Source organism: Watersipora subatra, chromosome 10, assembly GCF_963576615.1.
Source record: "Watersipora subatra chromosome 10, tzWatSuba1.1, whole genome shotgun sequence".
NCBI classification, from domain to species: domain Eukaryota; kingdom Metazoa; phylum Bryozoa; class Gymnolaemata; order Cheilostomatida; family Watersiporidae; genus Watersipora; species Watersipora subatra.
The window spans coordinates 10,345,532-10,370,978 of NC_088717.1; the positions used below are offsets into that span (position 1 = coordinate 10,345,532).

Genomic DNA, 25,447 nt, shown 5'->3' on the forward strand with positions numbered 1-25,447 from the left:
GCTGATATTTCCCCTGTGGGAGTCACTTGTCACTGAATGACAATCCTCTTTGCCACTACAAAACTGCTAGCACTAAGAGAATCACTTGTAAATTTGTCACTAGATGCTATTCCTATCAGCTTCAGGAGTGCTAATACCTCCTAAAGAATCACCTATCATCAGGGTAGGAGAGTATATATAACTAACTAGGCTACTATTTGAACAACTTTTAACTCTTGAGTTTGTTGTTTGTAGCAAAGACAATGACAAGGTTAGCAGAAAACAATCCATCATTTTTTGACGTCATCAAGCCGTTTGCACATGCGCTCGTTATTCATTCATTCACATTCTCTTATTTAATAGTATTTTTTGGTGTTATTTTGAGAATATAATAAAAAAATTGCAAACAAAAGCATCGTTTTCAAAAATTCATGGCAGAAGCTTTGGCCGACAACAATTGAATGACGTCACAAAAAAACGAAGAATTAGGTTTTATGAGATTGACATGAATGCCCTCTATTAACTTTAATATTTGCTTAAGAATGTCTTCAAGTAGTTTTGGTAGGTATAACTTTATATTTACATTAGTGATCAACAACAAAATTATGTTTGTTTGTTTTCATCGATAATATAATTACAAAAAACAATATGAAGAGTGTTTCTTACAGTATAAAAGAACAAAAGAAATAGAAAAAAAAGTTGTTACATACCAGATGTTTTTCGTTACATGCCACAACAAAAATAAAACAACCAACATCAGAAATTATTAAATGAATTGAACAAAAGTGATGTGAAATCTGGTAAGCTAACAGTAATACCAAGGATTCGGGAGAGTGAATATTGGGTTGTAGTAAATTGTGGCAATGGTGGATGTAGAATGTTGGTGTCATGGAACAAAAAGCAATGTTTATCTTATGGGTAGACGAATAAATACAAATATTACGGACATAGTTTACATAGGATTGTAAAACCCGTAACACATATGAAAAATTAATCCAAATTATTTTATTTGAATGTTTGTGATCTTCAGCGTATAGTGTGCAGAGCCTATAGAAAAAGCTCCAAGCTCTAACGAAGCATAAAACCGTAAAATGTCCAATAAACCAGAGGCGATAGACTGATTAACATTTATACAGTATTTAACCTCCTGTTGAGACCCAATTAAACCTCACTACTATTTATACAGTTCACTCAGGCTATCCCTTAGTGAACCTTAGACTATCCCTTACAGCACAGATTACAAAAATGACTGCAGTTCTTTAACTCACTTGCGCCCGACGTACGCAGGACAAAGGCTCTCGTAGCTCGTCTCCAGTACTTGCCACGCCCACATCATGCCCCTTCAATTTTTTTACTTCCTTGTAGACCTTGTTCTCTAACTGAGTAACACAACCTGCAAAATAAAAGATGGCCTTGAGACTACTCTTTGCAACAGAATCACAGTCTAAGCATTAAAATGCTATGATAAGCTATGATAGGTTTGATGGCATCTCTTCTCAAGACACGTAGAGTTGTCTTATATTGTTAGCCATTCTAAATATATTAAAATAAATATTTCAAGTGATTTTCAAATGACAACATTTAAAACTTCTAGAAACATTGTAGTTTTTTAAATTAAGACACAAAAAGCTGGTAAGAACAAAAGGTATAACACATGCACAACTAATGCCATCTATCTTCATCCCAATTGTATTGTAAAAAGATGACAAATTTACATAAATCATAGATAAAGCAAATGGTAAGCTAGATGCTGCTCTGCAGAACAAAACTTCTACCTTCTCATTAATAAGCTGAGTTTGCAAAAACCTCAAATGAATGCAAGCACCTACTAAAACAAAAAAAAAACTCAAAGTGATGATACTATTACAAAGAGAACACAACTTCAAAAACACAACTTTTTAAAACCATGAGATATTCATCTGCATAAAAACCTTCTTGTCAACAATTTATGCAAAATGTCTACAAATCATATAGACTTTTGGTTACAGCTTACAAATTAAATAATTTTAAAGCAATAAATGGAGGTGTATGTTTCATGGTTTTGACAGTTCGAGTTATTTAAAACCTAGCAAAAAATTCTAAATAACTCTATGTTAGACTAATAGCCTAGGGCTGCAGTCTAATGCACTAATGAGATGAAAGCGATGGGCTGCTTCACCTGAGATTATTAGTTCAAACATTTGAGTTTTCATTAGTTATATAACATCTAGCAAATCAAATGACCGGCTGTTTAAAACCTTAGGATCAAAACCAAACACTAAACCTCATTTTCTAACATTTGTTAAGCTCGCAGTTGACTAGTTTGTATTAATTTAATTAAATTTTTAAAATTAAATTACTAAATTATAAGTTTTCATTATTATTTTGAAGAATAAAGATATTAACAAAAACTGGGCTGATAACTCTCACCACTTAGTTTGAGTGAGTTGCTTATGTCTTTTTCTATATCCTGGCCAGAGGACTTTCCTTGAGAGATGTAAGTCTGAAATGAACGTATAAAATTAAACAAAAAAGTTAATAAGGAACTTAATACAGTCGAACCATATCACATGTTAAAGTTTCCTAGAGGATAGGTAATAGACGCTGTTAAAACATTATTTTTATAAATGCTTACATAAAATTTTGTATTATCTTTATTCTGATATCCCTATGCTTGTATTTGAGCTTCACTAAACATTAACAACTTGCCAAATGATTTAAAATCAAAGTTAAAGGTTGACTTGCAACAAAATTCCCATTACAGTTATTCAGTATCAAAAGATTCACCATGTCTTACTCTGCTGTGTAGTAGGTGCAAAATATGTAGAAATGTGATTGCAAGTTCTTAAAAGCTTAAAAACGAACAGTTAATCACCGTCGTCACGAAACTGCCGTAGATTAGAAACTCTTTCCAAAATGGCTCAAATAGGACGTAGTTGAGCGAAATGGCCTCTTTTTACACTTTCATGCAACTTCGGTGGTCAAAATATTTTCACAAATATGCTTCACGCATTAAATAAAACCATGTCTATTGTCTTTAAGCATCTATTTCACCATCATTGTAATGCTGTTACTTTGAGCACTGATATCTCAAAACCTACCGCCAAAATTCGTTTAATTTTTTAACCTTAGTTCGGAGGAGTACATATTGTTCTCTGATAAACATTACGAGCCTGCTGGTCACCTGTGATAATCGAAAAATGCTGCAGAAATTATTCGCGTTGTTTGGCAGCAAGTATGGGTCACATGATCAGATTACGACTAGACGATTAGACCAAGCCGTAACAAATCGAAAAACCGTCAGAGAAATAAACTGATTTAATAAACTGATAAACGGTGATTAACTGTTTGTTTTTGAGCTTTTAAGAGCTTGTAATCACATTTCCACATATTTTGCACCTACAACACAGCAGAGTAAGACACGGTGCATCTTTTGATACCAAATAACTGTAATGTGAAATTTGTTGCAAGTCAACCTTTAAGATATTAACACTCATGCCAACTATCAGCCACCAAAAACTAATTTGTAAACCATGATTTGTGCGGACTTTATTTACAATAACCAACAGCATGGAACTGACCAATAGCATATTACTTTGGCTTTAAAGTTATATCACATTTGTCAATTGGTTAAAGGATCACACTACCATTTGGTATTTCAACATTTGAGCATACACTGAAATACATATGTAAATAATAAATTCTTCTACCATTGACAGCTCCATATGGAATTATACTGAGTGATGTCGCAAGCCAAAAAGCTGCCTACACAAAAAGCTACATTGAAACAACCATCTGCTGAAAGTCCAGGAAACATGCGTTTAAGCCAAAAAATTTTTTCAATGCCAATCCGTGTAATGCATGCTAAAATTGACCGTGGGATCAGTACCCTACACCTAAACATGATAACGTTAAGTTTATACTGCTGTTCCTCACATAAACACACTGGAGAGCCTGAGCTTTAATATCCAAACTTGAGAGCTTCTCCACCACAGCCTCAACTGCATGGTCCATAGTCTACGATTCCTGTCTATATTGTCTCTGCAATATTCATACCTCTTTTACACCTGAATGTTTTAAACAACATAGTATTCACAAAATGGTATTCACAGTAGATCAAAATGTACATGTAGTTGCCATTTAATAATCCTATACTAACATTTTCGACAACAATAAAAGCCATCTTATAAACAAACTTTTCAAACAACATATTATTTTTATAATAATGATTTGTGAAAATCTTTGGTCTTCTTCAATTTTTTTGCAAGTGTCGTTCAACTTATGTTTTATACAGATTATGCATCTGTCACAACAAGACCTCACTGGTTTGAGCATTATGTTCAGTTATACATGATAAGATGTGCTAATTAATAAATATTATTATCCCATTTCCTAGCACAAAAGTAAATGTAAAATCATAGATACAAAGCTAACAGAAACTGATTACGCACTGTTTATACTTGTTCAGATATTAATTTTGGTCATTGTAGTTATACAATAGTTTGTTATCATGTTATCATTTGACAATGATAACATGCACTAATTGTGGAATTTATAACGACATTAACAAATTTTCCAACAATTTACTGCATTTTACTTTTACATTTAAATATGTTTTAATAATCTGTACACTTTATAAAAATTCTAGAACTCATTGCACAATTACCGGACTATTTGAAAGGTACTGTGAACCATAATAAATACTACTGTTAGCCAAATAAAACAATTTTTTATAACACAAAAAAGCACTGACAGGGCTACCCAGCTAATTGTTGAATTGGGCATTGGTGCAAGGTACAAACAACAAAATAAAACTTCTACTATAAAAGTATTGGAGATGTTTCCATAAATGATGAGACATGGTCCACGAAAGCTTAATTGATATTATAACAGCGCAAACTATAATGAAGCGTTTAAAACGTTTTTTGTTTAAAACTTGATGAAGTTTTAAACAAAAAACTGCTCATGATGAAGGAGAAGCGTTTAAAACGCTTCTCCTTCGTCATGAGCAGCATATAAACATTCTTTCCAGCCCTACAGATTATCTGAGTTTATATGGTTTTTCGGATCTGAAACTTTCATCATGATCATCTGCGATAGTTCTGTAGTGTCACTACTTCTGGTTCTCAAGTCTTGCATAAAGAATTCACTAAAACACGCCATCCCCCTATCCTCAGAGGTCATCCTCGATTCGCTTGTGCTAATGTCCAAGTCTGGCTGCAGATTCCTCCTCCGTGTGAACTTAGGCACTCTTCTGCTCATCTTGAGTGGTCTATTGAGTGTCATTTTAACAATTCTACCATAGCAATATTGACAGGAGTTTCATCTTCTATCCTACTAACCTTCCCATAGAATCTTAACCTCTGCTTCTGATTTCCTTCATAACTGTTTTCTGGTTAACTTATACACCATGTAATTGCTGAACTTTTATAGCCAGTATACATTTAACACCTTCATAAATTGTTTTCAATGGAAACTGTCTATTGCTTCTGCCGTAGCCTTGTTAATTGTCAATGTTTCTTATTCTAGAGAAATATGCTTGCTACATAGGCATTAAATGCCCGTTGCTTTAGTTCCAGACTGATCTTTGTGCCTACAGTGATGAGTTTTATTTTTGACTAGTTACATTAGCTAATCGTTTTCTTTTTATATCTGCTGATGCATTATAGTGTGTTCCCACCCAAATACTTGCATCTCTCCCAGCTTTTATCTCCATCTATGTTGATCTTATATTTCTCTGTCTTAGTTTCATTTATCAACAAATTCTTTTTTCCTAACATGGCTGATATTTCATTCTTCATTTTCTCTATTTCATGGCTACAGTTAATGCCAAGCCAACATATGTTATTTGCGTATTGCAGCGGAATAAGTTGGCCAGTCCTTTCTAATTTTAAGTATTTATGGTTTTCTAAGTGTGGTAGTAAAAAGAAAAAGGTGTACACATATTCACAGACTGCTTAATAGTTTACCATCAAAACATTACGTACTCGCTCAAAAACAGAAAATTCTATTTGTAAACATTACGCAGTGATCGAATATTCCCATAAAAGAAAATTATGCAACGGCAGTCTAGTTTACATTGAGTCAAACTAACGTAGCGTATTATAAATTTGTATCAAGCTCGTTCGTGTTACTATTAAAAATAATTTAGTAACAGCTTTTTCTTAAAATTTAAGGTAAATTTATTCCAACGATATGTGCAAATTAGCGAGATAGTCTGTGAGCTAGTACAATGTTGTTACGAATAGTAAACAAAACAAGCAAAGCTATAAACAGACTCGCTAAAAGTAATCTTCTTTAGGCGTTTTTATTTGACACGTGCGTCGTTGCTTAGTCGCAGTTTTAATCGGGACCAAAGTAATTACAGCGAGGGAATCGCTTTTGTATTATCTCGAAGGAAACTGTATCGCTGCAGACGAGTAGATTACAAAATCAGATTTACACGAACTTACCATTTTATCTGAAAATTTACTGGTATGTTTACGTAGACGAACATTGTAGCTCTGTGAAATAATTTGTGGTATTTAATGCCATAAACACGTTATTGAGAAATGTATTGTACATTGTACTTCTTGGGAATAGTTCATGTTCTCTATTCCTACTTTCCTCATTTGTTTAACTGTTAGCTCAACTGTTGGCTAAAATTTTCTATTTTTTATTGTCACCGTATAAATGGTTCTCTGATTTCCCATGTGGTTGTACATGCTGTTCATAATAGTTGCAAGCTCGTAATATGATGTTGTAAATTAAGAGTTGCTTGCTCTCATCATATTGACGGCGTTATGCTTCATCGAGTAAGAATCATTCTTTTGAGCTGCCTAAACAGTTTAAACATGACTTTTAAAGGGCTGAGCAACTTTTTCATAAGCTATGCTTTGCCTTTTTGTGAATCTTGCATTACCAGGCTTATATTATGACAGAAAATAAACTGAGGTAACCTTTCAAAAGACACAATCGCCATTCAGATCTTCTGGACACCCTGCAACCAATGTACCACCAATCCTCAACACTTAGATCCAACAGTGTAGACTTTTTAATAAGTATTTAGCGTAAGTGATAGTGCGCAAATTTAGCTCTAGATCTGCACCCACAGTTTTACAAGCGCATAGTGAATTGGATTATTAAAACATGTATGTCTGTATCATACATTGTATCGAATCCTAAAATTGTTTTCTGCAAAGTCATTTTGCTATTTTAACTCGATACAATTGTATCAAACTATAAATCACAATACTACTCTTTAGAGGTATTCTCATCTCGGTTCTAAAATTTGGCAAACTAAACCAAACTTACACATTTTACATTATACTTTGTTGATTAATATCTAGTGCAAACATCTTTAGCCTGGCTAAATTTAAGTAAAATAATTGTGCGCTAAAATAGTATCATTTTGGTCACTTTCTTTTGCATGCAACTTTACTTTATTGTGGATTCCATAGATGACTTGTAAAAAAATATGTACACTATAGGTAAATGAGAGAATGAAACAGTTTTGACAACACTCATATATAATAGAATTTTTGTACAGTGCTTATATGAACAATTAAAAACAGCTAATTATGTTTAATAATTACTTACATTCATTGGCGCTAACCATGTTTAATTGCAATTTTATTCCGTCATAATAGCTTCAGAGTTCTAATATGAAAATTGTAGCATTGTGTTCATTGCTGTTGAGCAGCTTCGGTAATTTCTTCTTTTCTTGCTGTCATAGGTGAGTAGTCGCACAAGTGTATTTAGAGTTATTGCAGTTAAACTCTTAGAGTAAATTAAAATTTTGTTATGTATGCTAAGCTGATTAGCTGGCAGTTCTCAGTTCTTCTAACTTAGCAGTATACGATGATAGTATATCGAATGATAGTATATAAGATGGGCTTACTAATTCAATTTCATTATAAGCTGACTCACTTCTTATGCTTTTCAAGTAATTTATATGACACTATGCATGACATAGCAATGTATGTTAAGTGTGAATATGTTGGTTTCTGGTCCTACATAAATGCTCATTCAAAGATTTTTTTCTGGGTAGTGATGTAAATCATGAATTTTAGTTTGAAAACCTCTTCAACACGCATCTGGCAACAGTGTTAGCCATGGAAAAGGATGTTAGCCAGACTAAGACGCAATTGTTACTCAATATCCTTTAAATGCTTTTCTACAAGGTTGTTTTGCTGTAATAGAACCTCTTTGTGGTAGTGGAGATCATTGCTACAGATCTAAGAGATCAATGCGTAATTTTCTGACCTAATCAAAAGTTTTAACAAAACTTGTACATATGTACATCTTGAAAATTGGTAACATCTATATGTTATAAATAGCCGACCTGATTGGAGGAAACTTTTCATGGCTAGGCAGGTTGGTATACTATATAGGTATATACTATATATACTATGGTATATATATAGTATTACTGGTGTCATGCAGGTTTTGTAAACCTCTCTAAAAAGCTGTCTTGTTCCTCCTATTGCTTCATACAGCATTTTGCTTCAACAACATATTTACTTATTTCAAATTTTTGTGTGCCTTAAGTTTTTCACGTTGCAATTAAATATATATGTATTTATTGAAAACTAGCTAGATCATTTTTATTTGACTGACTCAACTAGTCAATTACTTTCTATGGTTTCTATGATCCTGCATAAAGACTGAGCTTTGCTTTATTGTTTTGCTAATTTCTACCTAAATGCTAACTTGTGGATTAATTAATGCAGTCAACTAAATGCAAAGGTTTCTGTGTCACATTCCATGCCACAAAGGGCAATTGCATATTGTTGTACAGATAATATAAAGCAATATAAAAATATGTTACTATGTGATAATAATGTGATAAATTATGAATGATCCCAAGTCATTAATACATTTTTTGTGTATTTTGCTTTTTTGCGCAAAACCTTTGTTTGGTATTTTACATAGGATTATGCATGAATGTTGTCTTTAAATGCTTTACTATAGAATATTTTTGGTTGTTGTTTTACTAAATCAAAACTTTTGCTATAATATAAGAGTATACTCAGATCAATGAATGAATAATTAGTGATCATTGCCATCCATACCATATCAGATTTATGCTTTGGTTGTAGTCTTTCCAGAGCAAAGCTTGATCACTGTCATCAGAATAGCGTACACAAAGCAATGAATGAATAATTAGTTGTCACCTTCGTCTACCATGTAAGGTTTATGTTTCGATTGATGTTTTGATTTGATTGTTTTGATGAGCAATTGTATCAGAAAATTATACACGAAACAGTGAGTGAATAACAAATGGCCTGGTTCATAAGTATTACGATAACTTGGGATTAAATAAATTGATGAACATCGCAATCCTATACAGATTGGTTACGACTTGGGCAAACGTTTGAAGGGAAACATATTTTAACATAATAGAGGTAAGACTATCTAACAGTGCATCAGACTTATAACTCAATGCACAATTGTTCTGTTCTTTTCTATTTTATCTGGAGCTACCTTGCGGTATGTATTATAGTTGTTCATCATTCTCCTATAGCATGATTTTTATCTTTTGTGAATATGTGGTTAATAAAAGGAATGTACATGGGTTGTAAATGAAATTCTATCAGTGGGTTAAGTATTCTATTGCTACATGATATGGCAAGAAGCGTGTGTAGATGAATCGCAGGCTTGTTTATTCTATGTACATAACAGCTGAACGAATGACAGTCTGTTAAAAATAGAAGCGAGCTGTACGGAATCCGTTTGCATTGAAGTCAATAATTTGATCTAATCAGATCGCATCAGAGCTCTTTATTCGCACTCCAATGCATTTACGCTGGAGCATCATGGAGAATATATAGGGTTTCATTAACACTCTTTCACATTTTTATGTCAGTAATGAGCCTCTATCGTCTCATGCACACCATTCGAACTCGAGCCAGCCAACTGAAAGGTTAGTGTTTTATAATAAATGCTGAGTTCTTATGCATGCCTTTCTTGAAGCAATTATTATCTATCATTTTGAAGTATGAGATATTTTTCAAACAGTTAGTTTATTTTGCAGTGGTTGTCTATTTCATTTAGTTTGAGTTAGAATAAAATTAGTGCAGCAAGTTTCTTATTGAATATGTAGGAAAAGATTGTAAATTATTGTGAGCAATTTCAAATTGCCTCCATGAGTTAAAATGTCATGATTAGTATCCTACGATGTTTCAGCTCAAGTTGCGTTGAAGTATTCAAATATAAGTTTTTGTGTTCCTACGTTCTTCTTTATTTTTAGGATAGATTTGTAACGAACTTAAGATAAGTTTGATTGTATGCGCGCAACATGTCAAGGACATCAGCTTTAGTTTTGATGGCACAACACCTGGACCGTGCTAAACGAATGGAGCCATCAGCCGTTTACCAAAGAAATGCTACGGAAGCGTACAATGGCGTCTTTTCTTACATAAATACTACAACTCCAAAAATTGGAGCTACATATGATCTCACTTCTCAAGACAAAGCTGTGCTAGCCGCTCATGGCATAATCTTTATACTTGCTTTGATAGGCAATGGATTGGTGAGTGCTAATATAGCAATAAAACTATGATAGGCCATGTCTGCATTTATCAGCCCTTTCAATAGACCCTGGAAACATGGACAGTTTTTTATTTCAAGCATTTCTATCATACTATACAGCCTTGGTATGTAATTTAGCACCCAGGTATTTCTACATTTCAGTCCTTAGACCTCTTTAATTTTTTGCATTTTTTTCTAGGTAATATCAACACTGGCACAGCAAAAGAGGATGAGAACTGTAACTAATACCTTTCTCTTGAACCTATCAGCTTGCGATCTGCTTTTAGCAATTGTCTGCATGCCTTTCACTGTTATCCCTGTCATGCTAGGAGACTTTATGTTTGGACCTGTCATGTGCAGTCTCATTCGTTACCTTCAAGGTGAGGCAGTAGATTTTTCCTCCTTTAAAATATAGCATTATTAAGATCAATGTGTGCTCAGCTTTGATGGTTAAAATGTGAGGAGATTAAACCTTAGTGAGTTGATTATAAATTATCTTATCCTTCTTCAATTAATAGTTGGCAAAAATCATTTTGCTCTATGGATACTCCTGTTTCCTCCAACTGGTTGAAGCTAACAAATATGAACCTTACACCTTCTTATTAGCTAGTAACCAGTAACAATTGAAAACTTCAATATATTAACTCTTGGCTACTACACATTCATGTATATTTAAAAATGTGTGCACATACTCTGGAAGCACAGGCTTAAGTTGATTAGAAAAATGGGGAGATTGAGTTTATAATTTGAGTAAATAATATTATAAATAATGATATTAATAAATTATCGTCCTGAAGTTCTTATCAATAAAAGGTTTGCTGCGAACACTGACATTGATTCATATAGGAAGTATATGAGGAAGTCATTATAACTCCCTGAACAGTCCTAACAATTGCATTAAACCTCAGTTCAGCTTTATGCTCTGCCAGTGCTAGTAATCAAATCTAACCACAACTCATAAACTACAAAAAGATTTGTAAGCAGCTGTATTTTACTGCCTGCAACTTCTGGCATATAAGTTTTAATAACAAACTTATTAAAGATCTTCAGAATTGTTTTCATTCACTCATATTTTATAGACCTTTCTGCTAGTTTGCCTAGGTTTTTATTTGCCTAGGTTTTTATTGTGTGATGTTTCATTAATCTCAGCTTCCATGATCACATTTTTTTGAACTCCTTTATTCTCATGATTAGTTATAATATCTAGTAAATTAAATTTGGGTTCCTAAACTAGAATGTTTAGAAAAGGTTGTAGCTGCCCCGGTTGAATGCAGAACTCAGAAGACAAGTTTAATAATTGTTTTACGCTACTGTTCTATTAACCTAGAACTCTAGCGGAGTTATGTATTTGACAAACAACTATTATGTGCATGGTTATTTGTCAAAGTTGATGGCTGTTCTACATCCAGGTATGTCAGTGTCTGCCAGCGCCTTCACATTAGTCGCCATTTCTCTTGAGCGATTCTTTGCCATTTGCAATCCACTCAAGTCGCGGACGTGGCAGAATCTAGCTCACAGTTATAAGGTTGGTTATAGTTGAAGTTTAAGAACATTTATCCATGATCCTTGTAAGATTTTTCCATCAGCTTAGTGAAGTTCTTTCTTTGACTGCTACGTAATTTGGCCATTATACGCTTACAAGTTGTCATTTTCCAGCAACCACTTGCGGACTCGCTCTCAATATTCATTGCTATTTCTTGTTATTGATCTCGGCTGATATTTAATTCATCATAACAGCCAAAAGTGCTGGCAGTAGCAGCTAGGTAAAAGAAAATCTCTGCTTTACAGTTGATTCTGTTGATAGTTATGGGCAATTTTATGGAGCAAGGAATAGCAAAAGCAGCTGAAGAAGATCGTTCAATGTCAATTTTTTTATAAGGCAATGCTGTTAGGTTCCTAATAAAGGGAAGATGATTAGATAGACTCATTTATGTTTTTATGAAGGTTGCCTGCAGACTGGTTAATAGAAGATTTAGACAAGTTTTTCTAGTAGGTATCCGCTTATGAAAAGTTATTGGCCTAAAAATCTATAAATAGAAGTCTGTGAATAGTCATGTATGTACATGAAGAATTGTGTCACAGTTATTATTCGGGCTGCGCTACTACATTGCGGAATATTTGCTAGTGCATTTGAAAGGATAAGATTGCTGTCAGAAAATGTGAGATGCTTCACAGGTCCAAGAAATCAATGATGGAACATTTTTACTATGTGCTAAATAACTTGTGTGACAAAATATGTTAATATTGCAAATCGAGTCCTTAGGAAGCGACCATTGTGTCACTGATATAGAGTTTTGATTGCAGCATGCGCTAGAGATCAGGTTAAGGCTGATATTGGAGCTGAGTGTGATTGCACGATGTAAGCAAAGGCGTTTAATGATCCCTGTTGTTGCTTTTCTTTATTGGGCCATGGAGCCACCCAGTTGTTATGTATTATGAGTTACCAAACATCATTAGACACATTTGGCGGTGATTCAAACAGTAAAGGGAGAGTTACGTCCTGTTTTGAGTAGGTTGTCGATTTTAATGTGTCTTATATTGTGAATGAACAATGCTATCAGAGAAACTATTTGTATATCTGCATATATATTGGGTCAAATGTAAAAACTAAATCGCTAGTCAGTGATAAACTTGTTTGCTATCTTCAGCATCATATTAGCACTCATTTCCTATGGGAATATAAGTTAGAGAACCACTGGTCATTTTTATGGTTGTCTTTGCAATAATGTTGGGATCCTTATGAAATTAAGCTGTTACTTGTATCATATTGTAATAACAAAGGATTGGTAGTAACTGATTTCTAGAATTATGATAATCTATCTAGGTAATAGTATTGTTTATAACTCTCTTTTTACAATATGGTGCAGACTGGTAAACAAATGACTATTTAAAACTAGCAGGTATCTCTAGTTTTCCTTACCCCACTAGGTATATTTCGCCCACACAACCTTCAAGTCTATGATTGGCACTGCAAACTAAATGAGAATCGTCAGCATGAATGGCTGCTCTATTGCGTGTATATTTCAAGTAGTTACTTTATTCTCTAGAACTGCTTTCTACAAATACATTTTCAAAGGTTACATGAAACGTTTATACTCCTGGATGCTAGCGCATCCGGCCATTGATATCACAGTGATGGATACCTTGTGTGGTAATTAATTGAAAATAATTCCGTCAATTTGGCAACATTCAGGTAATCTCGAGATTATTATGCGCTTTTCAGCAGTTACGACCTCTCACTATTAGAGATGTGGAGACTCCCTCTCGTAGCGGCAATACGAAGCCAGCGCATTTAAAAAGTAGACTGACACAGAATCCGGTAATTGATCTGGAACTACTGCGCTGTGTTGATGAATGAACAGAGGCTTCCTTTCGTAATATAGCAATATACTGAACATTATTGGTCAATTAGCTGCTTACAGCAACCTGGTTATTTTCAACAACAACTATTTATAGTGATGGAGTAGCGCAGTCTCACAGAGTACTATTGGAATTAAAAAATTGACAGTTAAACCTAAAGTTGTGCATTTCAGGAACAGTTCTTGCTGGTAAAATGTAGGTTGCTGTCATTTTTCAGTTGCCAGTTTACGGTTATAAGTAGACTCAGTGAAACTGTCAACACTCATGAGTATTGTGTCTATTTAATAAGGTGAGCGCTATGAGGAAATATTGGACATAAACATTTGACAAGGGTTGATGATAAAGCACTTATCATTTATTTATAACACTAGCCATTCACGGTAATGTAATGACGCTATATGGAATAGCAGAACTTTATTTCCTGGCTCTAAATATTTATCTTAAGTCTTATAATAGCTTACAATTTGAAGCAAAGATTTGCGGACTATATCGTACAAGTAGGTGTTGCAAGCATACATAAGTATGTAAAACTTACCTGCTAGAGCAGACATGCTTTATCTTCTTAACACTCGGTGACAGGTGGGATGTTTGCTTGAGAAAGGGACATCATACATAAGGGGTGTGCAGTCCTATATAAATTTATTATTTGCAGAACTTAACTGACACAAAAACATTTTTGTGTCATGACATCTTCAAAGTCTTTGATTTATGGATGGCGTGTGATTAGCATATTTGTTTAAATCGTTTTTCAATATGTTTGTCAAGAGTATTCACAAAATACAAGTTTGGATAGGTTGCGACAACTCTCCCGGCACCTCTCTTCCTAAAATGAGTTTAAAACAAAGATAATTTGTTTGAAAAATTTCTGATTTATGATTCCTTTCATAAATTTCACAAAGTATGCAGAATCAGTATTTTTTTAATGGATAGGCTGAAATCTATGACTTAGTGTTATACATACAGAGAAGAAAACACAAACTCTGAAAGTGTTAACAGTTCTGATACCATTAATATTGATATGAACAGACATTTTACAAACACCTTGAAGGTTTGGTTGTGCATCGCTTATGTCATGCACTAATTGGGGATTTTCCTTGTCTCCTGGCTTGAGAACCGGCTGTTACAATGTTGGTTTTATTATGATATTATTGCAGGTGATAGCGGCAATATGGGCTGCTGCTATGATATTAAATATACCAATGGCAGTTTTCCAAAAGTTCGTAACAGATCCATCATCTGGCACCAGCCAATGCTTTGACAAGTAAGTAAAATGGCAACTATAAGATTATTAGCTGTTCACAGACCTATAGTCTTCCATATATGTGCGTTTAAAGCCCGTTGAACACTAAAAAAGCGCTATTTCATACAGTTTTTAATTTTGTTGTTTTCAATAAAATTACTGCAGAAAGTGTTCTCCTATTTCTTTGAAAGCCGCTAGAAACAAAGCCTTATGAAATGAAACCTTATGTAAGTATGCGATGGGAAGTATCATGCTTGTCTGTTATCTATTGATTTCTTTTTTGGATTTTGTTCACTAAAAGTTTATTGTGTTTGACTAGAGGTGATTGCCTGCATCATTGTTTAACCAAAACAGTTTAAAAAATACATGTAATATCACCACTTTTGGGAAGCACACGATAAACTTTTATTTCGTCTTTTTGTGGGCTCGATACAAACTGTTCATACGAGATAAAATTTTGCTTCTATAAACCTAGACTTTGGAGTTGGTTCTGCCACTATATGTATCCAAGACACAGTTTTGAACACTGTTAAGTTTTGGAAATCAATATACTGTTTTCAAACCATACATTTGATCTACTATGAAGCTCAAATGTTTATGACATAGCTTTGTAAATATATATTTGCTATATATACCAATGTTTCATGTGTAGATGTGACAGCGTCACATTTACACCAAAATGTCTGAAGGTTCACCAACATCAGCTTGCATCTTAAGGTTATACCTAACAAATCTAGTAGTCATAGCATGTCCTAATTATTTGCTGATGGCTGTATGCTTAGCTGTGAAGTTATCCTGTTCAGGTGGCCTTTTCCCAAGCTGCAGATGGCGTACTACTTCGTCCATCTGCTTATAGCGGATTTGCTGATTCCTTTTACTACAATGAGCATAGCTTATGGACTTATAGCCAAAACTCTATGGAATGGATTTAGATCTATGAATGCTGCCGGTAAGATAGTACTTATCTGTTAGTATAGTCTAATTGTACAAAATAATTTGGTTTTGCTCGGTTTCTAGCAACGTTGTTTGCTGTCGTGACTACCTTTAGACCTTCCGATACACTACAATATGTATAGATATGGTAGTTGTGCTTTCATAATTATTACAATGATCGGGTGTACTCTGTCAACCCATCGTGTTGGCATTTATAGCTCATTTTCTGATGTTTACAATCAATAATTATGGGGCTATCTTAGCTTGCTACAGTACCGGTCATCATTGCTTTTTCACCGGGCTAGTGTTATCCAGATGTCATTATCCGGATATTATTATCTGGTCTGTCGGGGTGTAATAAACGATGTCGACTATAGTTTTTCTCAAAGCTAAATATCTATCTACTTTTAAGAATAGGGTTGTAGCAGCATCGAAAAATATTTAATAGATTTACTGCTCATATGAAGACCATACTAGTGTCACTTCACAGTTATATACAACTTATTGTAAATCCAGTTTTGACTCAAGCTTGTCTTTTTTAAACACATGTCCGATTCTTTATAATAAATTTATTATAACAAAATGGTAAAATAATGACTTCATATTAAATTTATATGCCTGTAGTATAAATAGCCTTTCGTGTTACATCAACTGGATAAAAAAGTGGCTCTCATTCATATTAAGTTCAAAATTTTTGTGAGTTTTTCATTTGTATAAAGAAGCAGGTCTTTAACATTTGAATATGTTAAAGACATGTATAAATCTTATTGCTTAGATCAGTACTGATCAACGTTAAAGCTATCCGCATATAGGAAATTTTGACTATAATGTGTCAACATTTGACACCTGCATGCATTGCCTTAAAGGCGCAGCTTGTTATTCTGTTTTGTAAGTCTGAAGCCTATTAAAGAAGATATGGCAATGACAAGCACTATGCTTTTAGAAGTTGTTATTGAAAGATCTTAATTTTTTATTGCACTCGAAAGTAATCGCACTCAACCTAGCTTTTATGCTTAATACTTTTATAGAACATTGATTCTTAATTACTAAAACAGAAGTAATGATATTAGTAATAAATATGCCAGTATTTTGCTACCAAGCTTAATTCATTCAGCCGTGTACTGCTTAAAGCAGTAGCGTGCCCATCGCTATTTTTTCCATCTGATGTGTCACTTTTATCAGATATTACTTATATTGTAATTAAACATGTTTAAACTTTAAAAGAAAGATTTTGGATTTCCGATTTTTCATTACATATAATCATATAGACTATAGTTGTGTGGCCAACCATCAGTATGTACTGCTGGCATTTCTTGAATGGCTCATTGAGCAAATGATAGGTTATAGTAGCCAAAAATTAGTCTAGATTTAGCTTTAATGGACTGGATATATGAGTTCCTATTTTCTAAAACTGTAAAATTCATTTGTCAAACTTCTATTCATCTCTAGCAACACTTGCTTTCCATTATGAGAGCCGATTAATCTTCAGTTTGTCAACTTTAATCATTACATCAAAAACTGTGTGGGGTAAGAAATCAAGGGTTTGGAGCATGTCCTCAGCCTTTGAGTTCAAGTTAGGATAATTCCCATAAAGGTAATTGAATAATTCAGATTACTCATGGGACTCGTTAATGAAATTCAATTTCAAAATCAATTAATGCCGCACAGTTCTTTCTTCTTATCAAAAATTTAGTCCCAGTTCGTTGAGCAAGAGGTTTCTCATTCATGGCCGCTGTACCGACTCAGTTGCTCAAATATTTGTGTTTTAGCTGAAAATATTTTGGCTATAGCCATCTTTAGCCCAAGCTTTAGATCAATCTTTAACATTGTATGTAACGCTTTACCCTTTAGTACACATCTCACCTCACTATACCACTTTCTACTTCTAGCAAGTTTACTACGAGTCTAATGAAACTATTAATCTATGCAGTGTTGGTTGGTTTAGCAGTTCTCGCCAGTTCTCTTCAGTTGTTTTTCATAAGAGCTCGTATTAACCTTTCAGTTAGTAAATAGTAGGTAATTTAGCGCAGTAATGGAGAAGAGGCTCATCTCTAAAAGTAGCAAACTAATGCAACATAAACAAGTTAGCCTACGAGATTGTGGCTGAGCAAATATGTTTGCTGTTAGTTCATGAAACTGATCGCACAGAATACATTCTTTACGCAAGCTACATAAATACAACTACATGTAACGGCATGGTATGAATTGTAAACTACAATCTATCTCTCTAGCTGGGGTAGATCCTCTTCCTTGATCTCTCATCATGCAAAGAAGTAGAATGGACACCATCAAACAGACACTCTTTATCTTCTCTTTTTTCACGACTTCGCATCTCATATTTTTATTTTTTTGACACCGTACTCACCATTTCACATTATCTGTTTGTTTTGAGGCAGCCAGCTCATGCAAGAATCATTTTACAATATCACTTTTATAGTCTTTCTAGATGAGTATTCGTCATTATATGCTATTTTTACTCTTATTTGCTAAAAATATATGTTAGTTCACAAACCGTTACAAAAAATGATGGATTGCAAAAATACTCTCGTAAACAGACTTTACAGCTTTTGTTAAAGTTAGCATTGGACAGTCTTTACTATGGATGTCGGCAACATTGATGAGTTAGTTTCTGTGAGCTCTAAACTAATAAATTAGATTTCACCAAGGAGCTGGCCTTTCACATGAAACAATCTCATGACATTACAAGGTTCACTCTCACAGTCTTTGGTCGATGGCTCACTGAAATCAGTTTAGTTTCTAATGCATCCATAAAACTATCATCTAAGTTTTATATTATCGATAAAATACTTTTTATCATTCAACATTATGTATTATACTATTATGTGCAATGTATGTGCGTTAATCCATAGTTGTAGACTTTGTATACAAGATTATTTTATTACTAATCTTTTGTAAAGGTTTTGTAATCAATCATATATTTTTAGCAAGTATATAAGTTAAAATATCATAAAGTGATTAAGTAAGTATTGCGAGTGACTGAGTAAGTTGAAATACCATTCTTGTTTGAGTTTGTTATCTCATAACAAACGAATAGTATGAAGTAATGAGTACGGTGTCAAAAAATGTACATTGGATGTCTTGTTCTAGAAAAATCTGATCATCACTATTTAACCATTGTAAAATGGGTAGCTTTTTATTTAGTTTACCTTGGCATTTGCACCTTTATGACAGGTTTTGTAGAATAGTGCATACACAACATAACAAGATCATGAAAGGCTTTTAGCTGAAGTTGTCATCTCTTTTGCACAGCAACCAGTTCAGAATTGATGGTGCTAAACTCAAAACGACAGATGTCTCTGACTAGCGATATCAGTGCAGAAAGTGAGGAAGGAGACCTTGTAGGCCCCAATGGCATCATTCCTCAGGAGCGTCAAGCATCAATTAATGGAGCATTACTTTCACCTACTGACAGCGAGCCTTGCAGACTTTCTTTTTCACACAGCAGTATCCCTCACAAAACTTCGAAGCGGTCTTTTAGCAGGCAGGAAACCGCGATCTCTCTACGAAGTCACAGTTCACAAGTAAGTGTTTTTTTATCAATGTTTCCTGTCATCTTGTCATGGTGAATCTTGTCAAATGTTTCAATATTTTGTCAATCCTCATAGAATCCCAGTAAAAACGTTTTTTTAGAGATAAATGAGACTTTTACAGTTTGTTTAGAAATCAGGCCCATTATTACTCTAACAGCATTTTACATATTGCAGCGATAAATCATATATAATTACCTCGCTAATACATTATGCAAGATAGAGGTAATGAATATGCTTTTGCTGCAGGAAATGTGGTATCCTGTTCTGGTCAAGCGCCAATGCATTTGTTTGGGGTTTTCGTAATTAAAATGGAGCATTTAATTCATAAATATAATGTAATATTCCCACGACCAAACACTTGCTTCGCTCGTGTTTGGGAGCTTTATGATATATGCATATGAGCACACAACTCCCGAAAAGTATTCATCAACGGTCATATCCAAACCCTTGTACCGAAATCTCATCAAAAGATTTAACCATTTTGCTGGGGAGTCGTTTAATCATAATAATGATACAAAACACATATAAACCTATTTAATGATGTTACCAAGTATTTGAAAAGTGTCGACAATATCCTAAAACTTACCCATCTGATTGGATTATACATAACTAGACAGATTAATTTGGCCTAAAATTGCCATTAAAACCTGACGAGCCTTTTTAATCAAAATTAAGACCGGCCAACAAAACGCCCATAAAGCCTTGTGACAGATGGTAGAACCATAAATCCATGCGCATGTCACGAGAAAAACATGCACATTTCACCAGTTTATGGCTGAAATTACCGCTGGAATATCGTTTGTTGTTCTCTCTCTCGGAAGAGTATAGTTCATATTGGAAAAAGTTCGTTTTCTATTACAACGGTAAAATATTGATAATAGTAACATTAAGATCTTCAGATTAGATTTTACTGAACTATACTTTGCCCTATTATTAGGGAAACTGAAAAATTTGCGTCCCTTCAATAAAATCCAATTTCAAGATCTTAAAGTTACTATTTATTGGCTCACACAAACCGGCTCTCAATATTTTACCGTTGTAACAGGAAACAAACTTTTTCCAATATGAACTATACTCTTCCTTCTCTTGAGTTCGAAACATTAATGACTTACTTATTAACACCTTTGCTAGGGAGCGCATCACTCGATAAGCTATCAATGACCAAATCCTACAATGTAAAAGAGAGGAAACTAGACTGCGTGACTTCTAACAGAACACTGCACTTATCTAACAAAACTGTTTCTATTATTTTTATATGAACTTTTTCTAAACACTTTATATGTCTCCTTATCTATATTTCTATTATTATATATTTCTTTTGTTATTAGTTCGTATACAAAATACTTTACATATACTTATATAGGGCCTACATATAAATTTATTTTCAACATTATTCTATATCATACACCGTTATTCCATTTATATTACTTTATATACAACTTTACATTTCCCATATACTTTTCATTCACAACATTCCTAACATTTTTCTATACTTACGCTTCTAAAATAGAACTTTTTCACCTTTATATATCTACTAGCTGTGCTACCTGGCGTTGCCCGGGTAATAGAAAAGTCTTTGGACAGAAAATTGATTTGTATTTAACATGTAACAATATTTGCCATTCTAACTTTCAAACTACATATCATGAGAAAAGTGTTTTGTTTTGCAAACAATGAGAATTAGTGAGAGTTGCTCGCTATTAGCCTGCGCGCTATCAGCTCGTATGTTTAATAATGTGAGCGAACAGTTTCTCGTGACCTTATGCTATGACCTGCGTCGTACGAAAATCTGTTGGGTATTTGCTCTCATATGCTGACTTATATTGGCAAGGTATCAATTCAGTTTCTGTGGTCTAGTGGATAATGCGTCGGTCTGATAAACAGCAAGGTCTGAGATCGAATCTTCTTTAGTACGGAATCTTTAGCCCAAGATTTTAACATCTATAGCCGGAATGCGTATACACATACTTTGAGAAATTTATAAATAGATTTATATTACACTACCAAATACAACTGTAATATCAACAATTAACCAATTATTCATATACATGTACATGGTTTTAACCCAACCTTACCTCCAAAATAAATTGTTAGTTGCACCTTTTTGGAGTTGTACTCCCTCAAATTTATTTTATATTATCTCGAACAACTCTCATTTACACTATACTCTGTCAATTCTTGCTGACAACTACTTTTTCAACAACCAGCAGTACCCTTTCTTTTTTCCATTATCACTTTGATTGTGGGCTGTATGACAGGGGAATTTCTAGTATGCATAACACTAATAAAACAAATTATTAATAAAGATATTTAAATATGCTTAACGAGGTTAAACATACTTTATGCATTTTTTTATATAAAATATGAAGGTTTGATATTAATTATAAAGCTAAGAGATAAAATAAATCTTTTGCTAAACTAATAATATAAGATGTAAAGTGATTGACAGATGTTTATGGCGAATCACAAACAAAGAGACAAATATGTACTGCATACCTTAAACTATTATATTTTAATACGATGGCTTCCTGCTCATTCACCTTACCGTTCTACATACGGATTGCATCTTGCTACGTAAAGTCTATATTAGGAATGCTAAACAAAATTATAGTGAATGCTTTAGTTATAACTCAATAATGAATCATTTGAATGTTTTGTATATAGGAGTAAATAGTGCTTTGCATCATTCAGGATCTTCAAAGTGCACTTGAGTTTGACAAAACTGGGCATTACTAATATGGAAAGAAACCTAATGGCTTTTATTCTTCTTATTAAAAGGCACCGATACCAAACAGGTTGTTGTAAATGTACTGCTAATTGTGTTTGTACTTGAAGTTTTTAAATGTCAATTTTTATAGTTTGTTAATCACCATTTTTGAAATGCTGTACGGATCACAGGTGAGGTCGATTCTATCACACCGAAGAATTAGAAAATTTATAACAAAAAGGTGCGCATGCTGTTGATAATAGGATTCATCAGCACTTTATCAGAGGAAAGATAACTCTAGTGAGACTCGTGGATTATCACGACAAAGAAGATAATTTCAGTTATCTATAAATGTTTATGCTGCTCAACTCTGCTATGGTAACTGCCTACATGTTTTAACCAAACTGGTTTATTAGTTATTGACCAAGATTTATACATCCCAACATCGTGCTTGCGTGCTGGAAGGTTGACCACCGAGAAAGTGTAATGCTCACCAGCAATAAACCCAATACCCTTCATGAAAATCTGCTTTGCGACATTAATTCTGTTAAAGTGAGATGCAGAATTAGAATACCCAATGTTTAGATAAAGCTTGCTCAAGTGAGAACCAGTTTGCCTCTGCTTGCTGCGACAAGAAGCATTCATTTTATAATGTGTATTAATAAACCACACATTATATTTCTAGCTGTGCTAGAAACAGTGCGTTTCTACATACGAGTATTTACTAAGTTAAAGTAGTTTATGCTCTTTTCCACTATTTTTGACATCACACAATGGTGTCTAACTGTTTGAGCACAAGCAACACAACATCTTGCTTCGTGCTACCATAAACCTATCGGTATGAAATTTCCAAATGAAAATAACACAACCAGCTGGCTGCGCAAAACGTTCAAACTTTTTTGCTACTGCACCAATTCGGATACCTGTGCAAAGACATGTATTAGTAATTTGCTACGAACTAAATGCTTTCTGATGTTTAGTACGATTTAAATCTATGGATAATACTCATACTGGAAATTGAAAACTTCAACAGCGAAGACTTATGACAACTAATGCTTATGGTTTTATGCGTTCTATCGAAACAGAATCACTTAGTTTTCTGTTTAACCTAAGAAAGTGTGCTTTGCATCATTCAGGAGTTCATAGAAGTTTTAACTTTGCTGTGTAATTTTTGCGCTTGTTTTGTGTTCTATAGTTCCTTTATTGAATGCTTTCGAGAAGGTTTAATTGTGTAAATGGAATTTAGTTTTGTATCTCAGTAACACTGAAGACATAACAGCTCCAATCAGTTAGAGCGCCATATGATTAAATATTTGTACAAGGTATGGCAGCTCATTTGTGATAGTAATTTTATTGCGGGCAATCAGCTTTACATGTGAATGGACATACTTAGTTCTTTTTTACTGCTGAAGAACACACACAAACTATTTGCAGTGTTTTGAGATCTTTAAATTTAATAAAAGCCAAAACTTTAGTTTAAGATTGGACCATTCACTAGTTTCAAGTACATAACTGTTGGAAATTGTAGGGTTTTAATAGCTCAGAATAGTTTTTATTTATTATTTTCTCCTCTGAACTTGATAATTTTTAATACTTGAGCAGCCTCTAAAGTCTAAGGCATCTATTACATAATTATGCCTTTTAAAACTTCAATCAAAAGTCTGCACGTAAACATTGTGAAACATCGCTGGACTTAATAAATTTTGTTGTAAGTCACGTAGGGCACTTATTAAACAGTATAATTATTGTACTATTTGAAGTTAAATTTTATTGATTAATTGTTCAGAACTATAATAGAATGCTACCCTATAATCTGTAACATACAAGTTCATTACTTTGGCAACCCTTGGCTTCCTTGAACAGTGTGGAGATTTGTACTTCCTTGATATTGTGTAAAATATCATTTGAGTGTTTACGCATTGGAGACTTAGGAAAGTCATATTTAATTGATAGTGAAAAGGTATAAAACAAAAAATTGAATTGTGTCAAATAAATTTTATTGGATTTGCTAGACCCTATTCTGGGACAACGGTCTGAATTGTCCTGCTTTTTACACTATTTTACAACAAATCACGTTTTTACTTGACAGTCGACGATTCGCTCAAAAAGACGTGTCATCCGAATGCTATTTGTGATCGTCATTGAGTTCTTTATTTGCTGGACTCCTCTTTACGCTTTCTCTTTATGGATTCTTGTCGACAGGGAGAGCGTGTTGCGACTACCAAATCCAACATTTACTCTTGCAATGCTACGTCTACTCGCTTACTTCTCTTCTTGCTGTAATCCTATCACGTAAGTCTTGTGGCTACATAAATTCATTCCACTTGCATTTTGCAGTAGATCCTTTTGCATTCAAATACATGTAGGTAATGCTAAAATTGTTTTCAGAATAGTAACCATGAGTTTGCTATTTCTAATCTTTATTTCATCGTTGATTGGAAAGAAAGTTATCATATTTTACACAATCATGCTTACGCAAAATATTTTAAAAGCTACTATATGTTGTTGCGGTTTCATTTTTATTCATTTCAAGTCAGAGTTAGATGTGGAAGTTTGAACGAAGGGCTTATATTTGAAAAAGGTGTTTATATGCTTACATTCTACTTTTTGCATTACGATTTTCCACCAATCCCCAGCAAAAAGCAAAAACGTTTTTACTCACTAGTACATCATTCTGGTCCAGAACCTTTGAAATCGGTTTGAAAATTTTTTTGATCAATTATTTTTTGTAGATACTGTTTCATGAGCAAGAAGTTCAGATCAGCTTTTTTCATGGTCTTCAGAGGCAGAAAGGAAAAGCAGCCATTAAAAAGGCGCCCGACACTGTTGAGTACGCAGGTCTCCTATTGTGAGACATCGCAAACATCCAAGGCTAAATTACAGCTGCCTGCCTTGAATGGTCACAACAAACCCTAGCTCCTGGCTCATGATGAAATCCCTACTGTAAAAGGGATAGGGTATTTTAATCGTGCTATCTAATTATATCTTTATAACTGGAAGTTTTGACTGAACTTTGTATAGCAGGAGATGACATTCCTTGGCTTTTAGATTTTATTGCCTCCCTTGGCAGTGTTCAATCAGTGCTATAAGCATGGCTGACTGGCTGGGAAGTTCAGGCTGGTTGTAGTTTGTGAAGGTCATTTACCTTTGTTAGCATAAGTGCTTTTAACCACTTTTTTACATAGT

The 25,447-nt window shown here is 33.9% G+C and overlaps 2 protein-coding genes across 2 annotated transcripts in view; one reads left to right on the forward strand and one right to left on the reverse strand.

The window, feature by feature from the left end:
* LOC137407340 (TBC1 domain family member 19-like) overlaps positions 1 to 3,975 on the reverse strand; it is a 71,263-nt gene extending 67,288 nt beyond the window's left edge. The window contains exons 1-3 of the mRNA XM_068093962.1: positions 3,895 to 3,975; positions 2,389 to 2,461; positions 1,248 to 1,372 (exon numbers count right to left, since the gene is read on the reverse strand). Coding sequence (XP_067950063.1) covers positions 1,248 to 1,372; positions 2,389 to 2,461; positions 3,895 to 3,972 — 276 coding nt within the window. The 5' untranslated portion in view covers positions 3,973 to 3,975. The remainder of the gene's footprint in view (positions 1 to 1,247; positions 1,373 to 2,388; positions 2,462 to 3,894) is intronic.
* A 6,262-nt stretch (positions 3,976 to 10,237) lies between these two features.
* Positions 10,238 to 25,177, forward strand: LOC137406765 (cholecystokinin receptor type A-like). Its single transcript, XM_068093377.1, has 8 exons — positions 10,238 to 10,471; positions 10,670 to 10,850; positions 11,880 to 11,995; positions 14,985 to 15,091; positions 15,874 to 16,019; positions 19,274 to 19,545; positions 24,351 to 24,553; positions 24,994 to 25,177. The coding sequence occupies exons 1-8, from the start codon at positions 10,238 to 10,240 to the stop codon at positions 25,175 to 25,177; spliced, it is 1,443 nt and encodes a 480-aa protein (XP_067949478.1).
* The last annotated feature ends 270 nt before the right edge of the window (positions 25,178 to 25,447 follow it).